This window comes from Struthio camelus, chromosome 14, assembly GCF_040807025.1.
Source record: "Struthio camelus isolate bStrCam1 chromosome 14, bStrCam1.hap1, whole genome shotgun sequence".
Taxonomy (NCBI): Eukaryota; Metazoa; Chordata; class Aves; order Struthioniformes; family Struthionidae; genus Struthio; species Struthio camelus.
This window is the reverse complement of record NC_090955.1, coordinates 8,489,712-8,516,831: the sequence shown is the minus strand read 5'-3', so window position 1 is coordinate 8,516,831 and position 27,120 is coordinate 8,489,712. Positions and strand designations below refer to the sequence as shown.

General features: G+C 40.4%; 1 protein-coding gene across 1 annotated transcript; it reads right to left on the bottom strand.

The window, feature by feature from the left end:
* Positions 1-748: 748 nt before the first annotated feature.
* TXNRD3 (thioredoxin reductase 3) lies at positions 749-21,866 on the bottom strand. The gene is made up of 16 exons (XM_068907660.1): positions 21,581-21,866; positions 14,206-14,266; positions 12,588-12,697; positions 11,821-11,934; positions 10,828-10,900; positions 9,807-9,926; positions 9,257-9,399; positions 7,718-7,833; positions 7,384-7,609; positions 7,032-7,124; positions 6,501-6,577; positions 5,279-5,435; positions 4,953-5,060; positions 3,950-4,045; positions 2,283-2,417; positions 749-1,990 (listed from the first exon to the last, which is right to left on the bottom strand). Exons 1-16 carry the CDS (start codon positions 21,701-21,703, stop codon positions 1,928-1,930), a joined length of 1,815 nt encoding a protein of 604 aa, XP_068763761.1. The 5' UTR covers positions 21,704-21,866; the 3' UTR covers positions 749-1,927.
* Between the last annotated feature and the right edge of the window lie 5,254 nt (positions 21,867-27,120).

The following is a 27,120-nucleotide window of genomic DNA, read 5'->3' as shown; positions in this document are numbered from 1 at the left end:
TGAACTGTTTAGTTTGCATAAAGTCTATAATATATATTACCTGTTACCACCAGTTTCTTTTGATCAACATTGAGTTTTAAAACAGCTCAGATGAGCCTCTGGTTCATTCACTTCAGCTTCAGAGATTACAGTGGCTGCTCTTTGTGCTTACTTTATTTCAAACTGCAACAGCTGACCTAAGACAGACAAGCTTTCAGACATGCAAGCTTTTAGCAGTGCCACTCTTCAGGTCACTGCTGCAGAAGTGAAAGCAAGCAGACAGCTCAAACCCATATTTTTATGGGAGTGTGAAACAAGATATTCCTCAGAGCTCTGAAAGAAAGCAATACCATCAGTTCAGCAAGTGTCTCCATTCTCAAGCTACTAACTTGGCAGTACTAGGAGGCATCCACAACAAAGTCTCAAAAAAGTGTCCATGAGTTAAACATCAGAACACTTTTAGCAAGATATGGTGCTATTAATCCGGCTAGATTCCACCTAGCATCTTTCAGCTACCTTGCAGTTAAACGACTCCTGGTATACTATCCTCAACTTCAGTATGCAGAGCTCTCTCTGCTCAAACAGAAGCGTGTTAGATTTCTTGAGCAAGCCCCCAGAGGTGGCAATACAACTTGTTTCTCCATTTCAGGGATTCCAGTACGCACAAGTCTATAAAGATTTTGGTACTGCATGTGATAAATGGTACAACTGAAGCACAAGAATTTTTAAGTATACGACAATGTAAACCATGAGGTCAGACACCATAAAATGTTGTATGTTTTGTTTATTGAACTTCAAATTCCATGATAAGTCACAGATTAAATAGTTAAAAACTGTTCAATTACTATCATACAGCGTTCAGAATAGTTTTCCAAAACATCTCTTTGGACAAAACTGAAGAGCCAAATTCAAGCATAAATCCCCCAGAGCAGAATGCTAGGGGTGGAAGAAAGCCTCAGACTACTGACTACACAAGACACTACACAAAGCATGAAAAGCACACTTATTCATTGTTCTCTGCTGCAACACATGCTTCAAAGACATTCTATACAACGCAGATTAACATCAGGGGCAGGCATTTGCTTTATGAGTGGGACTGCTCTTAGACCCTTCTCCTCCAGACTCCAATATTCCACATAATACTGACTTACAGTTCTGGATTATGTGGTATTTCACATTGGAGAGCTGAAACCAAATTTGAGACCCATGAACAGCAACAGCAATGTGACAAGGTCTTGCATTCTAGTGCTCATGCACTTCAATCCTAACACGGAAGATTCCTACCACTGAAATTTTTATCTTGAAGACATGTCACCTGAGGTCAAACAACTACGAATGTTAATAGCAGTGTCTTAGATTACTTCGAAGTTTTAGAATGGTTGAAACGAGAGACTAGTGCTTGAACTGCAGTGCTTGCATCCAACTTGTGCTATCTTGCCTCAACTGGTTATATGATTAAGTAAAACAAAATGCATCAAAACAAATCAGTAAACTGTAAACTATCGGCAAGAATCATTCGGTTATAATTCATCCTCTGTCTAGGGCATTTGTACAAGACACTGGAGCCTAGAAGTGTTAGCTTTAATTTGTGCAACTTCATTTCCTTCAGGAGTTCAGTCATCTGACTGGATGAAGACATCTCCCAACCTTGCATGGCGGTCAGTCGTAGCTCACCTCACAATAAGGTTCCGAGCCAGAACGTCAAAAAAGCACGTTAGTGCTGATTCCAAGCAAAGTCAGGATTTACAGTTCAAGTTTCCCCTGCTGTAATATTGTTTCCATTTGCAACACTATTTACTCAGGAAGCCTTACAAAAGCACCTATCCCAGCTGCAGTATATACAGTGGTACTGATGCAAATATTTTGCCCAAAAGCAGTTGGATGTACTAGGGCTTCCACAGAGCAAAGCGTGTACAACGTGAAAACAGATAAAACAGCAGGTTTAACCTCAGCAGCCTCGTTGACTGATATCTTGTCCTGAAGATTTTGTAATATCCATTGTAGTGAATACCTGTAAGACACCAAAACAACAGCTTATTTACTGTTGCTCTGTACTGTCATCTACAAGGCTATTGGGTCTCCTCTTGTAAAGCAAGAGCATTAGATTTCTATGAATGGTTACAACGAAATATAGGACGCAGAGCACAATTAAAATACATTTTCTACCACATGTCAGTATTTTGCAGCTAGAATTTAAGCAAATGCTAAATAAATCTCATTATGAAATGCAATTTGCTATTCTTTTCTTGCATCTAGGTAACCACCTTCATAGCAGGAATAAAAAGAATTTTGTCCTCCCTTACCTCTGCACAAGTTGGATGGATACCAATTGTTTCATCAAGTAATTCTTTGGTGAGACCACATTTTATTGCGGCAGCAAAACCTTGGGTAACTTCGCCAGCATTAGGTCCAAGAACATGGAAACCTATCACACGGTTCTTTAAAAAAGAGAGGTGAGAACAAAACAGGAATTAGTACAGGGTAAAGTTTAACAAATGCTCTTCAGGGAAGGCTATAACTCCTACCACACTTAATTATACACTACTGAAGCTGGTCAATAGCACTGTCCTAAAGAGGAAAAAAGGCTACTCTGAAGAAAGGGTAGTTCTACAGTTCACTTCAGTCTAGTGTATCAGAACAAATGATGATATCCTATTACAGAGAAATAAGTCTGAAACACTGTTAATTCAAAGATGGCGTCCAAGAACAAATAGATCATGGTTTCGTCAGCTACTTATTTTGTCGATCTACAACGCATTCATAATGTTGATCTAGAATTACCTTTCTCTACATCAAAATTAGGCCAGTTTAGTCTGTTAAAAATCTGATACTGAACAGCTTAACTGTTTCCTCCCTCCCCCAATTAGTTAAAAAGGAAAGAGAAAAGCACTATGTGTTCCAATATTGAACAAAATGTGTCTGTAGCAAGATCTAGAGTAATGACAATAGGGGAAAAAAGGAATTAAAAGTAGGTGTAGTTTGTTCTGACTTGCTTTACAAATTGATTTATCAAGAAGGATGAACATTTTGTTTTAAAATAACGTTTTCCAAGTTGTTTCCATGCGTTCAAACAAGTGCTAGCACAAGTCGGGCCATAATTTGCAAGACGGGATACTAATTCCTTGTAATACAAAGGACTTGAAGACTGTATTTATCTTACATTCCCTTCCTACTCCCCTGTTAGGGGAAGGAAAATAAATAAGTAATAAAAAGAGAAGTTTCATTGATACCTAAAGGAAGTCCCTCCCTCCACTGTGATCCTTCCATATAAAGTAGTTCTTCCAACAAGCGTCCAAAAAAAAAAAAAACCTCCCCAAAACTATCTTTTCTCTTTAGGAGCTTACCTAACCCTTTCCTGAAGACTGCAAAAGCTTACATCATCTTCTTAGTTTAAACATCATATACTTTCATTCTGTCATTCCTTCTCTCCAAAAGTCATTTTGACACCAAAGTCTTCCTTTGCATATCTGTTCTCCCAGATAGCTTTTGGGATATTTACTGGACAGCATCAGCACTTATTTTTGCAGCAAGAACACAGCATTCACTAGAAAAATCCCGTTCAACATCACTGAGTTTCTAGGACCAGCAACATATTTTCTAAGTTTCTGTTGAATATACAAAACTTCACACTGCAAAAGGCAAAACTCACAAGGTCCAGAAACCTAAAGTGAGAATGTAGGTTGTACAGTTACTGAGCATCCACTTAGAAGAAAAGTCTGGAGAACTTCTTCACAAGCCTATCCTGAGGAACTCGAGATGAAATTCTGTACTATAAAAAGCTAGTACTTGCTCAAACAGCTGTTCTACCAAAGAATTAGCGCTCTCCCACCTCGTAAAGCAAACATTTAAGTAGGTTAACAGAATGGGTAGAACTGGCTTCAGGCAGGCCAGATAATGATTTTAGACTAACCAAAAGACTAAGATCATTTTCAGAATACACTCAGTGCACCTATACCAGCTTGTTACTCACGTTGTCATGTTTGCTGCAGATAATCTTCGCATAACAAGTATTGTTGTCTCTTCCTGGTATTGTCCATTCAAGAGGCCAGAATAAAGTGTGATAAACCTGGGAGGATGACAAGGAACGGGTATTAAGATTTGATAAAGTAGTTCAGTCTGACACAATTCTCATTTTTAACCTACCTTTACAAATAGGTAGTTTAAAATTTAACCCACTACACCTTCACAAAGTATACTGGACAAGATCAGTGATTTTTCTCCCCATACCCCAAGCAGTCTTTCTTCCAAAAGTCAGCAGTTAGCTTGACTCAGTGTCCCCTGATTTAAAGAGTTCATTAAAACAGCTACCCCTTTAAGATATGGCATTTTAAGATCATATTTGCAACAACAGCAGCTCTTCACTAGGAGTACAAAATTCATAACAACTTAGTTATTATGAATTTACTCCTATTCTGCAAAAGAGTTAACAGCAAAAGCTAAATAATGCCAAACATATTTCAAGGACACAAGGAGTGAAACAGGGCATCTAAACAGCACTAACGAAACTGTCTCAGAGAAATGCAGAAACCAGAAATTAGCATCAAAAGTAAAGGAGCTTTGGTCGATACTACTATAGCTCTAAGAAAAAAAATTAGGAGAAAAGTCATTCCAAACTGAGGTCCAATGAAGAAGTAGGAAATAGATTGTCTCAAGACTCTGGTATATTACAATGCCAGTCTGTTCTTCACTACAACAGAAAAGCTACATACTATTTTCAGTCCAAGTTTGAGCCTGAGCTTCCTGAAGTCAAATGCTTCTCAGCAGCATGCTAATAGCCACACAACATTCTAGTTGTATCAAGTGCTCCTAAACTCTGAGAGTCCAAAAGTCTGTCAGCCAAATGAGACCACTTCACTACTTCCACAATCAAAGACCTGTTCAGCTAACCTTGTTTTAACACTACATACTGAGTCTAAACCAGAGGCCTGAGAATTAACTAAGCCATAAGTTAAACAAGTCTTGAGTGTTCTCACCTCTAAGTTTTGCTTTCCATATTCTTCGACGGCTCTCTCTTCAGCTAATCCACAGCTGCCATATTCTAAAGGAGTAAACACTGTCGTTGGTACATTGATATAGTCACACTAAAAATAAAAATACAAATTATATTTAGATTGAGCCAGTTCTATACAGTACATTTTAGAGAGGAAGAGTTGTATTAACCAATACTTTTTACAAAACACTCACAGCTTTTGTGTTTTCTGTGCCCATGGTTGTACAGACAAGTCAACTCCTGTGAGCTACTACTATACTTCGGCAAGGAACATAGAAGTAAATTAATATTGTATTCCTATAGCTTTACCTTTGTAGAGCTACCACCATAAAGCCTGCGGGCTAGCAGTTTTCCTGCTTGAATGGCAACTGGAGTAAGTTCAAGTTTTCCATCCAAGATGTCACCAATAGCATAAACATAAGGCACATTGGTTTGCTCGTCATCATTTACAGGTACTTTCCCATTCCTTTAAGCAAACAGAAAATAGAACAGAGTTCAATATCATGACTTTCCTCAGAGTTCAGCAGAAACCAAATGAGAAGAGTTCTGCTACAAACAAATGTTATTTTCAACTATTTAGCATATTTTACTTAAGTGTGCTTATGTCTTTTTTACCTCAATAGGAAGTTCTTCAAGCCAGTTACCTCTGCCTCTTACAAACACTGAATTCAGTATTCAGTGGGCCAGTTCTGTCCCCAGCAACAGCACAAGTCTGACGACAATGACGTTAGACATATTTGGACCTTTTGCTATATCCATATTTGGATCTTTTACTTGAAGATTATACAGCTTGCATTCCACATTTTTCCCTCTGGGGAAAAAAGCTGCAGCATTACTCGCATATTTACACAGGTTGATTTATTTGTTAGCTACTGCAGTGTGATCCTGATCCTTCCCTCTCCTGAACTACATGATCCTGCCTCTGTCTTTGCACCAGTTTTGACACTGACACCAGGGAGAAACCAGAAGGAAGTTAATTGTATAAAGAGAGTAGTTTGCTGCTTCTTTAGATCCCCAAACTAGCCACATGAGTTCCAGGGCTAGGGTATCATTTGAAGCGTTATGAGCCTACTATTAAAGGTGAAAGTCATCTCAGATTTACTCAGCTTCTTGTAGTATCACAAGTTTGAGTTCACTTACACAGAACAAGCTCCAATAAGTGCTGAAATCTGTACACTTAAAACCAAAGAGCAAGTTAAAAGTTAAAGAAGGGGAATGAATAAAGCCTTGAATTTAAGGGAACTCATATTAAACTATAGCTTCTTACCAAATGAAGCAAATATAAATCTATTCCTTAAGCACAGCAATCAACAAGTAGGTGTTCATTCAGAATAATTCCTTTATGAAACAGATATTTAAGAAATGAAGGTCAGGAATAATTGCACTCATTCATTTTTCAGGAGTGAAAGTTTTCAAAGGTTCACTGAATTGCTCAGTGTTAACAGTGGGGATGTAAAAAAAACACCAGTATCATTGTCAGAGGTAGAGAATAATCCAAATAAGTAGCCTGGGGGAGATGAGCAATACTCACTTCTCATTGATTTTGACACCAATTTTCTCCAAACCAATATTTCTGGTACACGCATCACGACCAATGGCTATCAAAACCTAAAAAATAAAGTTACATGCAGCAATTTTATGCAAGGAAGTGTTATGCTGATCACTCTTTTCTTGCTTTTGTTAAAAAAAAAAAAACAAAAACAAGGCATATGGTTGAAGTGACTTTTCTAAAAAGTTCTGGGAAGAAGAGAAGAGCCAACGTACGTTCAGCTTCTTTGATGCAAAAAATACCAAAACATTAATATCAAAACAAGAACAGAAGCAATAGCACCATTCCCATGAACTAAATTCCAAGTGTTAAGTTTCACTGATTCTGCTGACAGGTCTAAATTCAACATGAATAATCATCTTTTGCATCATTTTTCTAGCAGTAAGCTGTCGGCATGCCAACAGTTTGCCAAGCAAGGCTTCCCTTTACTTTTCTCCTGAACAGCTTTTAAAATATTTTAATACATTTTCATAGCACTGCATATAGCCATATGTCAAATCCAGAAATGCTTACAGTATTATATTCTCCTTCAAAAACTTCTGGCCCCTCCGTTGACTTCGCTGTCACTTTCAGCCTTCCAGGCATGCCTTCCTCCAGCTTTTCAACCTGAATAAATATACATAAGCTTAGAATTGCCTTAAACAGCACAGCCCACTTGCATCATCACTTTAAACCTTGACCTACTAACTTGAGCTTTTGGCAGTATAAAAATCTTAGTGTCATAAAACATTTATTCCCATATACAGCCAAAACCTTCCCAGAAAGCACGCGCATCCTACATGTACTACTCTAATATGCATATTCTATTCCATATTCTAAGAAATAAGGTTATTTTGCGTGGAAAGAAGAAACCAAAAGTACTTGCCTGAGCAGGTACAAACTTTCTGATGAACTTTACACCGTGTGTTTCCATGTGGGCACCTACTCTTTCTGCCATTTCTTGGTCAAATCCCCGAAGGAGTATGGAACGCACCATCACTGTGACATCCAGACCTAGACCAGCAAGAAATCCTGCACACTCTAGAGCCACATAGGAAGCACCCACAACTAGAGTTTTGCCAGGGCAGTAAGGCAGGGAGAAGAGGTCATCACTAAAAAGAAAAGAAACATAAGTTGCAAGGCTCTTCCCACATGGGTTTGTTTGCCTCTGCAAGCACTCAAGTAGATGAAATTCAGTCTATGATATCTTTTCATCTCACCTTGTAATACAGTACTCTCTATCTCCAGGGATACCCAGATATCTAGGCCTTTCCCCTGTGGCCAGGACAAAAGTCTCTGCTGTATGATAGGTTACTTGTCCTTTCCTGTTAGTTGCCTGTTATAGACACAGTTCAGAAAGTCTTTATTATCAGGAATAGGCTTTATGACAAATGAAAAGAACTACATAATCTTCATTAATAATCTAAAATTTGTGTGTATGTTTAAGAATTAAGAACAGGCAATTTGAAGCAAAGCCTACTGCATTTAGAGAAGCCATGCAGATCACAGAAGAATAACAGGTTGAATCAGAGTATCAGGATATTCCCACATTAGTTAGCATACCTAAAGTGATTTGCCCATCCTGTCCATATCAACTACTTATTTTAAAATTATTCTGCAGCTTTCAATCTAAGATGACAAACCCCACAGCAGATAGTGGTTTTTTTATCCTCCACCAACAAAAGGTCAACAAAACACCACTGACAAAGTAATAACAATTACTTCTTAGGCTTACGTTAGAAAAAAAATAGTTGCATGCTTTCAGAGAGCCTAATACCCCAACAAAAAAGAACTGAAACTAATTTAGCTATTTCCTTGACCAGTAGAGGCCCTTGGTCTTGGGAAATTTCACTCATTTCGGCAACGCATCTCTCCCAAAACTTCACCTTCATTCTTACTATTGAGCTATTTGCCAATACACGTAAAGGGAATTTTTCTCCCCCTTCAATTCATAGGGCAATTCAGGTTGAAAGGAATCTCAGGAAGTCACCTGAGAAACATCCAGCCAAAAGTCTGTCTGTTCTACTTCATTCGTAGACCCAAGGACGCTACTAAATATAGGACCTGTACACCTGGTCACTACAACAGTTAGGAAGATGAGGTAAGTAGAACATACTGCCTCCTCAGTGTCATTCTCTTGGTTTGAAACACATGCAGTTCAGCCTTCATAAACTTATATTGAAAGCAGGTAACTGCACCCAATGACTAAAGTATTATTCTATATGCACTTCTTTTAAGTTAACCTTGCTAAAATATGATCGCTTCTTGCAAAATCGTCAGCATATGTTTTGTCTTGCAAAACTTGTAGTTTAATTTGTATGCTGATACAGCATAAGATCTACCAGCACTCTCATGCAAGTGCTTAATCTGAGTTTGTTTCTAGTCCTTGTGCTTCAGTACTACGAGTTTCCAAGCAGGATGGTTTTACAGCTTTCTCGGCTCAGGCTGTTGGCCTCAGTCATGAAATTAGCAGGTGAGACTACCTCACTCATTGATGCAAGACTTCAGTTTAGAGATGTCCATGTTACTTCTACATAACAGTTACTAGGTTTGCAAACAGTCACATGTACTAAAGTAAAACATTAATCTGAATCGTAACTTATTTCTGAGATGATTTCTTTTAACTGAAGTTGAAGCAAGTGACAACTTCGGGATGACCCGGGATGAAACCTTTTCTTTGTTAGACTTCAAAAGGCAGCCTTAGAATTTAAGTTTCCCTGGCCCAAATAATTAAGAGAAGTTTTAAACACAGCACATACCTTTATTTTGTGTGGTTCAACAAATTCTCCATAGGAATTGAGGTATGTCACAGACTTCTCTCTTAAGGACACTCGATAGCCCCAGTTTAAAGAACCTATGTAGTTTTGAATTGCTTCTACCATGATTTCCCAGTTGTGTTTAACTGAAACAAGTCATCAGTTTCACAGTTAAGAAAATTAAAGTGTAATGAACTCCTCAAAGAGGATATTAAGTCTTATTCAGTGTATGACATGCTAAACAGCCATAATTAGCAATAGGAACACATATTAAAATCTTGTGCTATTATGCTATATTTACCTGACTTGGTATGATCTGAAGTTTTAGTCAATTCTAGATGTTCTTTCATTTAATTCAGTTAACGCAGGGAACAAAACACAATTAGCTTTCAATCCTAAAGGTTTCTATGACTCAAGAGGGAAGAATCTTTCTGACTCGCTTCTGAAAGCTATTGAACGCTGCGCTTATCATACTAGTGTCCAAACAAGAACTATCTTAAGCTCAGAGTCTCATCAGCACCTTGCCTTGTCTGTCCTCTGCATTCTTACTAACCTTGTTCTTCATATTGCCAGCCGTATTTCCTTGAATCTTGGAGCGCCTGCCCCAGAAGTGCTGCTTGGTGCATCAGTTTCTTAGGAATGCAACCTACATTTACACAAGTGCCACCGAGTCCTAAGATGGAAAAAGCCCATTATTACCAGCATGAACAGGATATTTATCCTTCTCCTATGATGTGCTTTGTCAGTCACCCATCTTTCACTCAGTGCTGCTTCCTATAGGCACACAAGCAAGCATGAAGTTTTTATTTTAAGAGACATTTTAAAACACAATGAAAGAACACACCCAGTTTACCAGTTTGCATTTGATTTAAGTTACCTGAGCCATCAGACCAAGAAGGCTACAGTGTGATGTCTTAAACATAGATCCAGAACACTTATTTACAGAGTACTTCAGATTTCAGTCAAATTGGCAAGTAAGGAAGGCAAAAAGCCTAGAATTTTTACAGTTTAGTATCACCTACTCATTGTAATCGCAACACACATGTTGAAAGCACATTCACACTTTGACTCAATACAAATTGACCTGTGAAGTTCCTTACTCATTCTCAACTGCCAATAGTAGCACTAATAAGGTCAGGCAGCAGCTCTCTCTAGTTATGGAAGGGTGAGGCTTGCACAGACATATAGACACATCCACAAACATATAGACACATCTATCTGTCTTAAAGGTAGCCAACATCAGCTGTCCACAAAATAGAACTAGATGAACTAAAAGGTAAAAAGAAAAATCCAAATAAATGATCAAAAACCCCCACAAATACAAGAACACAAACATGGACACACACAATATGGTCATTTTCTGGTTTGATAAGGAACTGAGACAGTTAGCAAGGCACAAAACAGAAGCAACTGTCTAGAAGAACAGGCATGCCAGAAAAGTCCTTCATTATTCATGTTCCAGAATGACAGGAATTCTGTTCCAATACCCAGGAATACAAATCCATAACATGTAACGACTCAGTATGCATCACTGGCACTCAAGCACTATAAAATACAAATGAGCAGCAGCTTACCCCATGAGGTACCCAGAGGTGTTGGAACAACATAATCCAATACCATTACTTTCTTTCCTAAGATAGCAGCTTCCTGTAAAAGAATAGACAAGTAAACATTACTAAACTTTCGTTTGACCAAAAAAGCCCGTCTTCTCATTTATGGTTATGATTCATTTTGCACTAATAGAAGGCTCTTCTACTAGTCAGTCTCTACTGTTTGGCTCTTCTACCTCCTCTGCTAAGAAAATTCAAATTCCTCAAAAAGCTATTACTCTTCTAAAGATTCAATGCATGCCTGTATCCAGTGCTATCTTCAGTGACACCTTAATCTACCTTTCTTATACTGAGCTAGTGAAAACTGCATACCTATTGTACAGCAATCAGCAAGGTTGTGACAGTAACCTCACATGGTAAAATCATAAACCAATGGCTAGAACACTAGTTGAGAGGTGGGAAGCGTGGGTTCAAATCCTTCACGTAGGACGGAAAACTGAATCAGCATCTCAGGTCCTGAGGCACTTTGAACAACAGTTAATTGTGACAGTAGTACACAATCTATTACCACTTCTCCTTGTAGCTGCTTTATTAGAAGTAAGGAGTGAGCCAGTTCCTTGACAGTACAGCTGAAAACACTTCATTTTAGAAGATGATTGGTGGTCCAGGATCCTAAGCAGACAGGAATGTTTCAAGAGTTGCCTGTGGGTTTTCCAGATTACTGTTTAGAAGCATTCAAGTGCCCAAGTTCTACACATGAAGAGGAGATACTTGAAAAGCTTTTGGTTCCACCCTCAGCCAGGCAGCTAAAACCTGTTTTTAGATCAAGACCTGACTGGGAACTGATCAGAAACTGGCCCATATAGTTTCACAGACATTAGTGCTAGATCACTACTGATTCATTAACAAGTTGAACAGTAATAATCAAACTATACACCTGCTTTATACTATTGTGACTGATGAGGAATTTGAGGTTTTATATGCAACCTGTTCTTTAACAGAAGATTCATGTCATACCTTGGAGCAAGCAAGTCCACCAGAGCCACCACCAATAATAATGAGGTCATAGTCATAGGGTTCTGCATCTTTGCTCTCCCCAAGAAGTTTCTGCAGTGATCCATTCTGATAAGCCTGTAAAAAAAAAAAAAATCAAATTACCACAGACTTCTGAGCAAATAAAGACTGAACTGCACTGCCTTTTCTAACCTAGGTCATCCCATCTGATAGTCTCCACTTCAGTTTCTCAACAGAAAACATGACTGTTCCTGAATCTTGATATCTGTACAGTCAAAGGCTCTGAGCAGCCTGATCTAGTTGAGCTGCTTTGCAATGGGACCCCTGCATTAGACAACTTCCAGAGGTCTCTTCTAACCTAAATTGTTCTGTGATTCTGAAGCTCAGAGTCCTAAAAAAGATTCAAAAGTGTTTCTCATTTTGCTTGCATAACAATCTTTGTCACAAAAAGTGTAGTTATGTTCAAACAGCAAATTCACAAGGCTACTGATGGCCTATTTCCTCAATTCTATAGCTTGCATTCAGGGCCACAAACACATTTTCAGAACGCTCTGGAAGCTCTGGAGACTGCCTGCTTTGACTTAAATTCAAGAAGAAAATTAAATATAATAGAAAACTTAACCTGTATGTTTTAGTCCTAATAATTTAACTCACTAACAAATGAGGAAGCTGAGTTGCAAGAAAAGCATCTTGACCGAAAAACAAACCAAAAGCCTCAAACACCCACAATAGTCTTGTCTACTCCCAAACGATGCTTAAAGAAGAGTTACCTGGAAAGTTGAATCGCATCCACCTACATGTGTTCCATTCACAAACACATTAGGAACAGTCCTCTGATTAGTTAGCTCTACTAATACTTGCTGAATACTAGGTCCGTCAGCTAGGAATATAAAATAGACACATTACAGAATAACTAAGACAAGGTGAAGTATTACAGAGCTAGACACTAATATAATGTAGGCTCACCAGGAAAATAATTTTATTATAAGTATCACATTTGTGGATCGGAAATTACTTCTCAGAAGATCACACTTTAAATACAGTGGATAAATTGGTGCTTTAAGCCAAAAGTCCTAAAGCTTGGTATAAAGTTAGTAAGTTTAGTCACCATATTTCCTGCATTCTTATCAGAGCTTTTGTCTGCCAATGTGATACTTGGTAATGACAAGAGTTCTTGTCTAGGATATCACAGGAGATCATGCAGGCAGCTTTTCTTTCAAGTCGTCTGTCTTTGGAATAAGTTCTCTGTCAAGGTTTGCCAGTGTATGCAGACTTGCACAGAAGTTTTGTGTTATAAGAATTTGGAGGTAGGAGGAATGAACATGTCCTGCTGCTTACCCCAAAGCTACCTTACATACTTTCCTTACATACCTTAAACCTTTTAGTTTTAAAGTTATGCCTGACTTGACCTGTCCTCCCAATCACCAACACCTCCACGTCGGCTCAGTTTGGATTTCATAGTAGTTGTACAGCAGCAGATGAGGGAAGGACAATTTACAGTAGTCACTTCCAGAGAAAAAATTTTTACTCCAAGGCCCTATCTACTTAGCATCAGTAATTACAGCAACTGCAAAGGAAGTATATTCCTAATTAGGAGTAATTCCAGAAAGTGGTTAAAAGTCAAAAAACCCTTTGAGCTGTACTATGCATATCTTGGGCTATGATTAGTTTATTATATTACAACTTTATGTTAAAGTAAAGATAAGTAAGACAACATGCTTTGGATCAGTAAACAAGTGCACATTTCCAAACACTACTTAAGCACAAACACTTAAACCATCTTACTTTTTTTGATGTGCAGAAAAAAAATTGATGGATAACGGTTCATAATTGACAAGTTACCACTGGTGCAAAAAGATCAGTTTACTGATTATTATGTTAGAAACTACTCATTTTTAAAACTACATGTATTACATACAACAATGCATCATGCACTGCACGTGCATTAAAACTACAGCAGGATGGGTTTAAAAAACCTAGCACTGGCAACAACCAAGGCACTGGAATTTACCCTTCTTTCCAATGACTCAGCAACTTCCCCTAGGAAGGTCATTCACATACCAAGTCAAATATTAACAATTCATTTAGTGCCACAAAAGAACAACTGTCAGGAGAAATAGAGCTATTCTATAGGCTTTTTCCTGAAAGACAGAAATCAAAGATTTCTCACATCCTCCATCAGTTAACTTGTGCAGGAGTCAAAAACTTCAGTTATATTAAAAACGCATTCTGTATTAAAATCCATATTCAAGCCTAATTGCTCTTTTATCTTTAGATATAATATAATTAATCTTAATTTTAAATAACCTCCAGATAGTTCAAGATCACCTTAGATTCTACCACATGCTGCTAAGTGTAGTTAAACCTGGGTGACTATCTTCTACTTACCAGTTACATCAAGTTCCAAAGCGTAGTACTCCACACTCAAGGAACGGAAGAGTTCTTTTACCTATAACACAAACAAACATGATTTTTCTGTGCACAAGTAGACCTGCAGTGCAAAACTTTCACAAATTTAAGGTCAGATATATATTGTTCACGGTAAAGTTTGGTTGCTGGACATACTTATATAGAAAACTTAAGTCTCAGTTAAAATCCTTTAAGGGACTAACTACAAAACATTGATAAAGTCTGGCAAAAGTAGTACTATGTTTTGCATATTCCATCTCTTACAGTCAGGCTATTCAACAACATTCAGATTAAGCATTCCACGTCACAGCATCCTTCCAATTTTTACTGACATTAAGAAACAGTTTCTTTATAAGATTTACTTAGCTGCAGACCTTTTCATCCCTGACAGACACCAAAAGCCATGAAAATAAGTGCCATCTGGAAAAGCATTAAGAGCAGAGAAAGCAGCAACCAGATCCCTTGATAGCAATAACAAAAGAGAAGAGCAGGAAAGAGAGGATTACCTGCAAAACAAAACAGTATCAAGCAATTGCAGAAAAAGGCATTGAAGAGCTACACAGAGGATAATACTCTCCAAGATGTGCTTAGCTTTACTCAGCACTATAACACCTTGTGCCTACCAAACCTGCACCCTGCATTTGGTTGCTATACTTCAAAAAAGATATAGGACAAGCAGATAGCAATTACTTTCATGAAAGAGTCAACAATATAGGTTTAACTCAAAGAAATGATGGGCAAAGAAACAGCATTGTGTAAGTAATGGATTGGTGCTGCAGGGAAGATGATAAATGGTGGTGGATGGAATAAGTAGTAATTGTCTTAAACTGCATCAAGAGATGGAGAACAGGCATTAGGAAATGTTTTTCCTAAGGGCAAGACAGCGGAACATATTGAGTAGGCAGATGACAATCTCCATCAGTGAGTGGCTTTAGAGTACATGTCAAAAATGTTCAAACTACTGCTTATCCTACCCTGAGTCAAGGGGACAAGGCCAGATGATTTTGCAAATATTCTTCTGGCTCTGATTTTTGGTTTGCTGTTTAATAATATCTCCCTTAGCCCCCAGGACGAGGCTGTAGGCAGGGTTCTTACTTGTTTGCCATTTCTTTTACTAAATCAGCCTAGTCTTACTTGTGAAATACTGACAGAGTTAATACCAGAACACTTGTACCTTTAAACTTTTCAATAGTTATTCTTCTCCATTAAGCAGGAGAAGCATTCTAAAGATGCTTAGCCATTAGAAGGCTGCTTGTCTCTTACATTCATATGACAAACTCAAGATACAGTATCACTATGTTCCATACATCCAGAAGCTAGTATGAAAGTCTGAATTCTAAATATAAGCCTAGACTTTAAAAGGAAAAAAAAAAAACACAACACCCACAAAACAGTAAATGACAAGTTAGTTGAGATGTTCTGTTGATTTGAACACAGTTCCTCTTCTAATGTTAGTTCTGCATGGACAGTGGTACCAGACTCAAACCACGTAGCTTTCTATAACCGACACTTTTACTGTAACATCTATTTGTAAAAATGGCAACACTGAAATTGTGAACTGTCCTTTCAGTTGGCCAATGACATACCTCACAGCACTGGTACTATAACAGCTGGCAGCATTTACTCCTTTGAAATGTAATTTGACAATTTACCTGTGCAAGAAGATACTGTAAGGCAATGGGTAAAATCTCTGCTTTTAGTTATAACTGTCTTACTTGATCTGAAATCAGCTCTAGCAAGAAGCAGGGAATACTGCCTTAGCAGAAAAAGCTAAAGTACATTACCACACAAAAGGTCTGTGTGATGGGCCCTCTTGCCAGCACGGAGTCTGAAAATGAAACACTTAAAGATGCTCCTCATTCAGAAAAAACTATCTCTCACAACCAGCTTTCCTGATTAACCTCATACCTATTGACAGCACTTCACTAAGAGTAAGTTGAGTTGATCTAATAAGCTTATGCTGCTGGGATCCATACTGCTACTATGCCAGAACCTGTGTACTTCAATGCCTTCTACTGGAGTTCCAGCTTTTTTTTCAAATAAAGGTAAAGCTGCTAGATTTGCTACCAATTTGCAGCAGCACACAACTACTCCCCCCCACCTGGATCTCAAGCCCAAAGCATGGCAGAGTGCAGCTACCCATCTCCCTTATCTCAGGCTCCAGCTGACTGCAAATAACTGATAGTGCCCAGGGCTGACCAGGAAGAAGTAGGTGATACTGGTTGCAACTGGTGAGGCTGGAAACGGGCATGAGATCAGCAAAAAGGGGTATATTTTTCCCCTACGTGGCATGAGGTCAGCAGAAAAGGTATCTTTTCCACCCCAAATATATTATGACCATGAGTCAAATTCCATGCCCCTAAATAGCACTGCAGCCTAGAGCCCATTGAGTTCTCCTGCATGGCAGCTGGCTGCACGGCAGCGAATCTCCCCTGGAGTTGGGACACCTCTCAAGGTTACTCCTCTACATCAAGAGATTCCTTACCCACAGCAGATCCTTGGTGACTAATAGCATGCTGAAACTCTTCAAACTTTGCTAAGTTGCATCTCGGATTGATTGTTCACATAATCCTTAGACATAAACCGCTGATCAAGTCTGGGACTAAGACTGGATCCAGCTGCACCTAGACTCCTCTGAGAAGTTTAGAAAGCAAGCACGTCCCTTCTGAACCTCATGACTCAACGGGAGGGTCTCCTTGACACTTTTGTCTGACCCTGTCCTCCACGCAGTAAATAACCGAGTGTACCTTGCCATCGAATCTTGTTAAACCACTGTCTTATTTACCATTCAACTTTGTAAAATCACTATCTTATCTCAATAAAACATATTGCTGCGTCTTACGAGTGAAGTGCACCACTCGTCCACAACACGACCACATGGCACAATACGACTGCCACACAGCAAGTTTCTCTCCAGATCACATAACAGTAATAAAATAAAATAACCTCTGCCTCTAAAACTGATGGCATTAGTTTCACAACTATATAATTAAAGTTGGGAAGGACCTTTGGATGTCATCTGGTCCAACACCCTCCTTAAAGCAGGGCCAAACTTGAAGTTCTGTCAGCTTACTCAGAGCACTGTCCAGGTCAGTTTTGAATATCTACAGGAATGGAGATACCATAAGCTCTTTGGGCTGTTCCAATGTTTAACCATCCCCACCACAAATTTTCATTTTATCTCATGGGAATTTCCCTTGGTGCAGCTTGTATTCATTGCATCTTTCCTTTTCACTCTGCAACACTGAGAAGAGTCTGTCTGCCTTCCCTAAAATGATTTATATATATGTAATATATACACACACATACATATATTATACATATATACACACACTAAAATGTTCTACTGCTAAAACATTGCAACAGCAGTTGGGGAGGGGAAAAGGACAGTGAACATTTTTAGAACAAGTACACTCAAGAAAAGATAAGCTTAAGACAATGCATTTATGCAATTTTTATTCTCTGCTGCATACGTGAAGTAGGGAAAAAAAGCAGGCAGTTTTCAGCATCCTAATAAGAAGTAGCCTTCGTACTTTATATGAATACTACACACTTATGCTAGAGCTGATGAAACTGAAAGGAAGAAGTGACAAGTATATGACCAGAGTTATGAAGTCTTCAATACAGGAGAGAGAGAATAGATGACCCTCTAGTTTGGAAAAGAAAGCTATTAGGAGGGGTAAAAAGATGGCATATAATAATCATGAGTAAGAGAAAGTGAACAGGAAGTTATTTTGGAGAAATAGTGAATACTCAGTAGAGCAAACAGCAACAAATGAAGTTACCAGAAAAAATTTGAAAATAAAAGGAAGTAAGCCTTCACACAACACACAAATTTCAGAACTTACTGCCACCCGATATGACAGAAGCCAAAATTACAAGGAGATCAGAAGAGCTATTAGAACAACTAATAAAAGAGCAGCCCACTGAGAACTTTTAACTCAATAAAACTAACAAACCTCAGACCAAGAAATTCCTGAGACAGACTACTGGAAATAGCAATAGCATTCCAGAAAATGTCCTTTCTTCTCCTCCAACCCTAAAAATTTAATTTCTCCAACAAGTGTCAGAGCCAGGATATTAGGCTGCATGGTTTACTGATCGGATAATTTACTTCTCTTTTGACCAATGCAATGGCCCTTGTTTACCCACTAAACTTTTCTAGCTTTCACAACAAAAGGGAAACACTAGAAAATATTCCAGCTAATATTAAACAGTAGAAAATTTCTTGGGAACAGAGGAATTGGTCTAACACCTGAGCAAACTCTTCCTGGAGATGCTTTCTATTGTTAAGGTAGCTAAGCAGGTTTGGAGTAAACTTCCTATGGTGAAGTTAAGTAATATGATATGTCCCATGTCTGCTGTTTCACATATCAGCTAACATTCTGCAATACTTAGAGGTGAATTTACCTGACAGGTCATTATCCAACCCTGTGGATATATAACATACTAAGTAATAGCAAGTCATAAAACTAGAATAATCAGCAACTTCTGTGCAACCACTGCTGTTGCTCTTAAAATAATTTCTACAGTGTTCAGACTTGGAACTTCTTTGTGCTAAAAAACTATTTTCTTTATGCATTTTTATCTCACTCAACATTAGTCTTTTCAGGGTAATAAGAAATCTAAAAATAGTCAAGTCAAGCTACGGCAAGGAAGTTATTCCAACACCACCCTCTTCCCACTACTGCTTTGCTAAAGCAATTGAACAATAAATTGCCTTTGCAGAAAGAACACCATAACTGCTTAGTCATGTTGCTAGCTAACCTGAATAAACTGAATCAACTACTGAATTCTTTAGAGAATTTAATCTGTACTATTTTTCTGAAGAAGGAAAGCAAGTATTAAATTTTTCCAGCATAGCTAGTTGCATTTGAAACAATTAATTCTTCCCCACACCCTAATTTGGTTGTACTAGAATATGAGGGTACTCTGCACTACTGCTAAATATCATCGTTTTTTAATTAATCCTACCAAAAGCACACAGCTAACCACTGTTCATAGTGAAAGACAGACACAGAGCATACCCTTCACACTCCTCTGTCTTTAAGAGCTCAAAATTATGTGATTATAGGATAAGCACCCACAGTGTAACTACACTTTCAAATTATATCTATGCCATTAATTCTACCAACTAAGGCCAGTTAGTGAGAATGCTATGCTACCCATTGTTCTCTCATGCCTTTCACTACTTTCTAAGTCTTTTTTGGGGGGGAGGGGAGGAGGGGGGAAGTTAACACCCAAACTGTTGCAAATGTTTCTGTGTGTTTTATCACTTGATCTCTCATGTGTGGCTTTTCTCTCCTTCATAAGCTTGCTTCTTCTAATTTTCCCTTTGCAATATGCTGCTTCTTCTACACTCTTTCTTCATCATACATCTCCTTTCTCTCCTGTCCCAAACAGGAAAGTAAGACAAGGAAACCTTCCTGCAGGAGCAATTATTTCTTCTTCCTCCTCTCCAAATTTATCACCTGTTCCTTAGCAAATAATATTCATAAAGGGTCTCTCAACTCTCCATCCTAGAAATGGCTCTCCTGAGTACACCTGCTCCAGGTATTTGCTCTTCTCTCCAAAGCAATAGAAATAACACTCCTCAGAGCTCATTGTGTCCATGAGGCAAGCAATCCTGACTAATAGAAAACTCTAAACAAATTCAGGAAAAAATATTAATCTGGAATCTAACTACTGGACTACAATTAAAACTATTTTTTCTTAAGCTCTTTGTGTTAGTCTAGCCCCACTGCAATAACTCTATAACATAAACAGAAGGAGGAATAGGATACAAGCTTTAAAAAGTTACCATGCCACTGTATGATCTCAAAAAAGTATTGGACTGAATGCCATACAAGACAACAGTTGACAGATGACTATCACTAAAAGCACACAGAGCAATAAAGATGGACACAACGCTAAGGTCTATTTCTCAATGGACAGCACTTTAGTCAAACAACCTCAACAGAAAACACCACTTCTGTCAGCTGGACTATACTTAAACAACACTGCCATCCTCCAATTATGTCATTTGCTCAAATGTCTACTGATAAGTAAGCAAATTTTAAAAGGATATGGGCTGCTTACTTTGCTATAACTATTTGCCAAAATATCGTTAGAGAGAAGGCATTGGTTTGGCCTACCCACTCATCTAAGAGAGTTTCCCTCTCCAAAAACCTCAGTTAAGTGGTGAATGAACATGTTTTGTTTTACTCATGTTTTCTACCATAGCATCTATGGTAGGACACCTGCCCCCTCCACTACTGGGGGGGGAGTCTAACCTACCTAGCAGCGCAGCTTTGAGTACTTTCCTGGTTTTAAGTTCCATTTAAGAATATCAGGACTCTGTCCCACAGTTCCAGTTGTGTTTTTCCACTCTGATCACATCAAATACAGTATTATAAGGTTTAACTAATGTTTTCATAACATCCTCTTTGTAAATCCACAAGAATCACAATGCCTACAGACATATGCCCAGGTTCTATGATTATAGCCTGCTGGTATCCTAAAATTAGTCTAGAGAAGATCCTGCTTTTGTTTAATGCCACTGGCTCACCAGTTACAGCTGCTCCATGAGCAAGTGAAACCTAGACAGAGATTGACAAACATGATCAGGGCTAGAAAGATTTACTTTCTCTCATTACAAGTCATCCTTATTTTTATAAGGCACGCATTAGGGCTACAATTTAGATCTAACTCTCTTGGTGAATAATCAGCCTTTGAGCTCAAATTTCAAAAATAACAGAGAGCATCACTTCTACCCTCCTCAGAAGACATAACTTTGTCCAAGTCGGACGCTAATGAGATGCTCATACCTTAAATAGGAGAGCAACACAACCAGCACCCCGACCTTCCAGCAACAGATACAGCAGCAGCTTAGCAGAACAAGCATGCGACGCAGCACCTCCCACGCGTTCGCTTCCCCCCTCGTTCGGGTGGCGGAGGGAAAGAACCGCCAAGGACCCCGCTCCGGATCCCTGCCTCATTTCAAGCCTGATAAGGGGGTTCCCAAGCAGAGGCACCCAGTGTTAATCTGGCGCGAGGAATATAGCTCTACAAAAATACAGTCTAAATCCTTAAGGGGGCCTTCATAAGGAGCAGCACCGCTTTAAACCCTCCTCTCTCCCCTCCTCAGGCATGCGCCGCCCGGGGCGGCTGCCCGGCGGGCCCCTCCAAGGAGATGTCTCGCCTCGCCCAGGGCCTGGCCAGGCCCGCCTCTCCCTGCGGCGGTGCCGACCGGCGACAAGACTACCCCCCCCCACCCTGCCTCGGCGAGGCGCCGAGAGGAGCGGCCCTGAGGGCGGCCCAGTCCGCGGCTCGCTGTCCCCCGGGGCCGCTTTGAGGGTGACTCCGGCCGCCTCACCTTGTTGCAGTAGGGGCAGTAGCTCTTGCTGAAGATCATGACGCGGTGGGAGCCGATGAGGGTCCGCACGCGGAGCTTCAGGCCGTCCCAGTCCGGGAGCTGGGTCTGGTTGGGCGGCGGCATGGCAGGGCCGAGGGGCGAAGCGAGGCGAGGGACGCGGAGGGGAACCTTCCACCTTCCACCTTTCTCCTCCTCCTCCTTCTCCTCCACCGCCGCCGCCCGCGCGCTCCACACACAACCAACCGCAGCGCGCGCGCCCAACGCCCGCACTGACCTGACCCGCCCCGCCCCAGCCCCGCCCCTTCCGCAGCGGGAACGGCGGCTAGGTTGGACCAACCTACCCGCGGAGAGGGGGGAAATACAAAGCCGAAGAGCTCGCTCCGCTTTTTATTTGCACCACACACGCTTTGAATCGCGTTAAAATCATCATAAAATGCTTTTATTAGAGAAGCGGCCTTGATACTTACCTAAAGTTGGTGTAAAGAGGAAGAAACTTGCACTCTTTAGACCATCCCCTCCGCTGAAGGGACTTTTGGAATAGCCCAAGGAGGTGGGGGGGCGTTACTAGGCGCATGCGCAGTGGGGTGTCGCGCAGGCTGGGCGGGAACGTGGGTTGTGGTGTCTTTGCTTCGTGGCTGGGCAGCCCTTCGTGTGGGTCCCCGCAGCGCCGGGTCGTCCTGCGTGGGTGCCGTGGCTCCTCCAAAGGCTGGGGGACGCAAATAGTTCCGAGGGGGTGACTAAAGGGGACACCCGGGGCTGGCTCACGGGCTGGTAGCTGGCCTTTGCCCTCCCTGTCGTGTGCTGTTAAGGTTGAGATAAAGTCCCCCCGTGGAGCCGCCAGGTCCCCGAGTTGGAGGCGATCGTCCCCGTATCCAAACGTGGCAGAAATGCCCTGCGGAAGGGGCCGGGATGGCCGTTCTGTCCCTTTGGATACCCTGTAAATTTGGGTAAAATCTGTGAGGGAAGCTGCCATCTATAGGGCGAAAGCAGATTTGCCCCGTCTGCCTTCACCTGCTGCCGAGGTTCGGTAGACACCGAGGAGACAAAAAGGGGGCACCGGGCTGGGGGCGTAGGTGGAGTTTTCCTCTGTAATAAAGTTTCAAAACAAATCAACTGAGATTATAGAAAGAAATTCCCCTTTTTAGATTATACTATGTTAAGGAAGGAGATGCTGAAGCATCCAGTGCTGATTATTTTTGGTTACAGATCTCTGATTAGATTTATTCTCTTCCCAAGAATCATAGTAATTCTCAGGCCTGAAAACTGATGGGGACTTTGTTCTGGCCTGAACAGCGCAAAGAACCTAAATCAGGGCACAGAGCAGGAAGAATGCTGTCTGGTTATTCCCCTGCTTCGGTGGGGTTTTGAAGAATGGTATTGTGCCAAGGTCCCAAGAAACTGCCCATCTCCCTGCAGAATGAGCCAGTGCTTACCAATTACAACAACAGCTTTCTGTAAACAGTCATAAGGGGTTCCCCTGCTTTAGCATCTAGAAACTTCACTTACTATACCAAACTGTGGAAGCCTCCGAGTGATAGGAGCCATTTTCTAAAGGTGGGGAAACTAAGGCACAGAGACAAAGGGATTTACTGAGGCTTGACAGAAAAGTTGTAACCTAGCATGTAATAAAGTCCGGTGCTCCATCCCACGCCTTGCCACAGATCAGGCCTGCTGCTATTTACTAATGCTAAAAATAATCACGTATCAAACAGTAATGCTGCCAGTGATGAAAATGGGCCTGATGGGAGGCAACTGAATCAACTTGCTTAATTCCTTTTTGATCACATACATTCCTGGTGTTCACTGTCCAGTGAGCTTGAAAAATCATGTACTACATTTATCTTAATGTTGACAATGAAAGAGTTCTAGACTAAGAGTATTTTTATCCTCCCCACAGAGAAAAACAAATCTGTCTTCAAGTTTTGTGGCCTCCATTTCAATATCAGCATGTAAGGGAGCAGATGCAATCCTGCAGCTGCCGAGTTTTAACATAACATACAGGAGTCAGGGTCATCCACCATAAATATTTGTTCAGAGTTCAACCAAAACTACTTATTTGGTTCCTATCTTTGGCTAATTTTTCTCTCCTTCTCAGACTCATTTAACCTGCTGAGAAACATTGCTACCCTTATTATTCTTACAATATTTAATATCACAAGCTCAACAGTTTGTGGTGCTGTCTAAAGGCTCGTGGTTTTTTATCTTGTACTTGGGATCCATCAACTCCAGAAAGGTCACAGAATGGAATAAATATTTAAGGAGCAAGGATGGTTATCAGGGGCAATGTCACCTTGGGACATAAATGGGACATCTGGGTGTACTGTAATGGCAGCGTTGTGGCGTACTGGATATGGCTTTGTTCTGAGCTTGTTTTCCTCAAAGTCGGAATGGAGGAGCCAACAGGCAGGTATGGCCTTGCCCTTCTGGCAATTTCTTTTCCTTGTTTAGAGAACGGGAAAGGACTTTGGGGAAAGAAGATTTTGCTTAGTTGTAGAGAAGAAGGGACCACCACATTAGTGTCCTTCCCCATATACCTCAAGGTCTTGTGGTAGCTCTGATAACTGTTAACAATATGGGCCCTGCACCTGTCTTCTGTTTTGTTTCTTCCCAGAATATCAAGTCAAATTCAGCTCTCAAGATTGTATTCTTTAGGTTTGTTGGGAGTGGATACTTGTACATCCCTCTGGGATGCAGACTTTGGACAACCATTCTGCTCACTGGCGGGATAAAGCTTTATTCAGTAAGGCTTAAGCTTGTTTGAACAGCAGCTTTCTGGAAGGCCAGTCTGCAGCTATAGAGCGAGCATAGAGGATGACAGTAGACTTCCCCACCTTCCACATGAAAGGCCTTAGTCTGTTTTCCCTAATGTAAACAAACAGGATAAAAACAACTAGTCCCACCAAGACACTCCTCTCCTATGCATTACTCACCTTAGTCTGAGGATTAATAAAAGACAAACCATGGAAAATAGGTATTAATCATGTAGCATAATGTGCCATAGGAAGGCATTGAGGTTGAACACTGGTAAGGGAGATTTAAGGACAGGACAGGACGGGAAAGGACAGGACAGGACAGAACAGAATAGAATAGAACAGAATAGACTTCAGTTCCTCAGCTCTTGCACAGAACTAGAGGGTTTTGTGCATCTGAAAGAGCTGATCCTGTATTTAAAGGCATAAACTCATAATCCATTCTGACAAACATGGAGAAGACAATCTCTGCCCTAAAAAGCTCCAAAGGACAAAGTGATATAAACAACAGATGTTGGGAGCAATTCTAAGTGAAGTGGTTTGCAAGAAGAGAGTTGAAGGAAGGGGCAAGTGGCTGGTGGAGAAGAACCAGGGAACTCTCTTAAACACTGGAGTGTGAAAAACTTTAGCCATCCTTTTGTCTAAAATAGAAATCGTGGGTCACCTTGGCTTGCAGGAAGGTGACAAAAGCCCTAAAATGTGGCTTCCAGCATTTCATGAGTTGAAAGAAAAAAGAGATTGGTGCTTTCTTCAGAAGAGATAACTGGCTGACCTTAAGTTACCATGGAAATCAGTCATATGCCAGCAGACAGCTGAAGTCCTTAGCCATGACCGTGGGTCCACCTTTTGTCGGCACTAATGATGGAGAGACTGAGCCGTGCTAGAGGCTGTCAGAAACCTAATTTGATAGCCAGTCATTTGAGTGTCGTGAAAATTGCTTGCATCTCAGAATGTATGGATTAGTGTTCATGGCAAATGATGTCAAAAGCCTTCTGGCATGTTCACAGATTTTGGCAGCATTAAGAAAATGACCATCAACTCCAACAACAGGATGCATGTAATAACCCTGTGCTCCAAGTCTGAGGTTGGAATGTCTTTCAGATCATAAGAGACTTTGCCTGGGGAGGAAGAGGGAACAGCTTATGGAAAAAAGGTTGTTTGTTCCTCCTTCCCTGAAGAAAGAGGAAAATAAACTCTTCAGCTGAGAAGCGGCACTCTCCAGAGAGGGTGGGGCATGGCAGTAACTTCTTTTAGCAGTGGTAGTGCTAAAAATACAGTGAGTGTGCACACAGCAGAGGGCAATCACATCTTCATGGTTGTAAAAATTCAACATCCCACCCAAAAAAGCTTGTCTGGACAGTGGCAGAGCTTTGAAATGTGATCTGGATGTTGACTGCTGTTAAGAAGTCAATGGGGGGAGCTCAAGACCTACCAGGAATTATTTTTCTTCAAAGTCTTGAATAAGTAGTGAGACGCTGTTTTGCTCTCTTTTAAAGGGCGTCAGAAACAAGGCAGTTAAAAAGAAATATGAAGAGTTGGGACCTGCAGTTGTTAATGAAGTGCACAGGTATTTTTCCCATGCAAAACTCATGCTTGTGAAGTTGTAATAGAGAGAGTTCTTTAAGTCTAGTTTTGCAAACCATCTGCTAATTTGTGCAGGCAAATGAGAGATGGCTGTATATCAGCTTTTCTGTAGACATGATGCTGGTGGTCTTGTCTTTCAAAATTTGTCCCTAAGAGTCTGCTGAATGTGTCTCTTCTAATCTTAGCCATCACACTTTCAGTCTAAGGTATATGATTAGTGTCCCTTGAATAATGACTAATTTTGATTAATAGCATTATTATACAGCGTTGAGGTGAGCATGAGGCTTTCTAAATGCGTCGTGGTTAGACTGCCAGCATTTTGGCTTAGAGAACATCTCCTCCCATAGGTGTAGGACACAAGGTTGATTTATGATGTTGTATATACATTTTACAGTAAACAGTAGTATAGGGAATGCCAGGTCTTCTTCCTCAGGCAGCTGCAGTGAGAGGGAAAGCAATAATGCTGTCAGGCTCCAAGGAACTGTGCAGATCAGGGTCTCCCTTTGCCCACGTGAAGCTCTAATGCAGTCAGAGAGATTCAGTCTGGATCTAAACCTGCATATTTTTACCTGCAGAATAGTGGCCTCCATGGTTTAAATGTGCTATGTGCTGAAAGCGAGGAGCTTTTCTAGAGGTAACAGAACGGGCTGGTGTTCAGCTGCTTTACAGGATGAGCCCTTTACTTGTCTGCTTTAAGGAACTGTGTGATGTCCGTCTGCCATGCACCAAAGTCACCTTTCCATGCTAAATTTCTTACAAGGGCTTCTTAAAAGAAAAAGGAAAAGAAATGTAGAGAGAAAGGATAGAAAAGCCTTTAATCTTTTCGAAATGTGTGAACTTGGCTGTATTTCTAAGCAAAACTAGTTCCTTTGAGTAGTTGGATGCTGCACATTTCCCAGGAGAGTATTTTAATGATTTTTTCTTTTTTTATTTTAGTGACCTCTATTGAGACAGCTCCATTGCACTAGCAATGCAAGCGTCCTAGCCCAAGCTCTATTCCCACTTGCATTTCTCACTTCTGGTGAAATTCCTAGTGTCTTGATCTGTCCACTCTGACTGTGCTATCTTGCAGTTGAGGGACAGTCAGAAGCATCACAGGTTAATATTTCAGAGTAGGGAATATTCAGATGTTTCCTACAGTTTCTGTAGCTAGACCAATTTATTTTATCCTGCAGCTGCACAGGAATGCTCAGCAGGGAGGTCAGA

Excerpts from the sequence above, each read along its gene's own strand:
- TXNRD3 (XM_068907660.1), bottom strand. The coding sequence starts at position 21,703 with ATGCCGCCGCCCAACCAGACCCAGCTCCCGGACTGGGACGGCCTGAAG. Across the intron at positions 6,578-7,031 it reads TTGAAGGAGAATATAATACT|GTTTTGATAGCCATTGGTCG; the intron begins GTAAGCATTTCT and ends TTTATTTTTTAG. Across the intron at positions 1,991-2,282 it reads TCCATCCAACTTGTGCAGAG|GTATTCACTACAATGGATAT; the intron begins GTAAGGGAGGAC and ends GGTGTCTTACAG.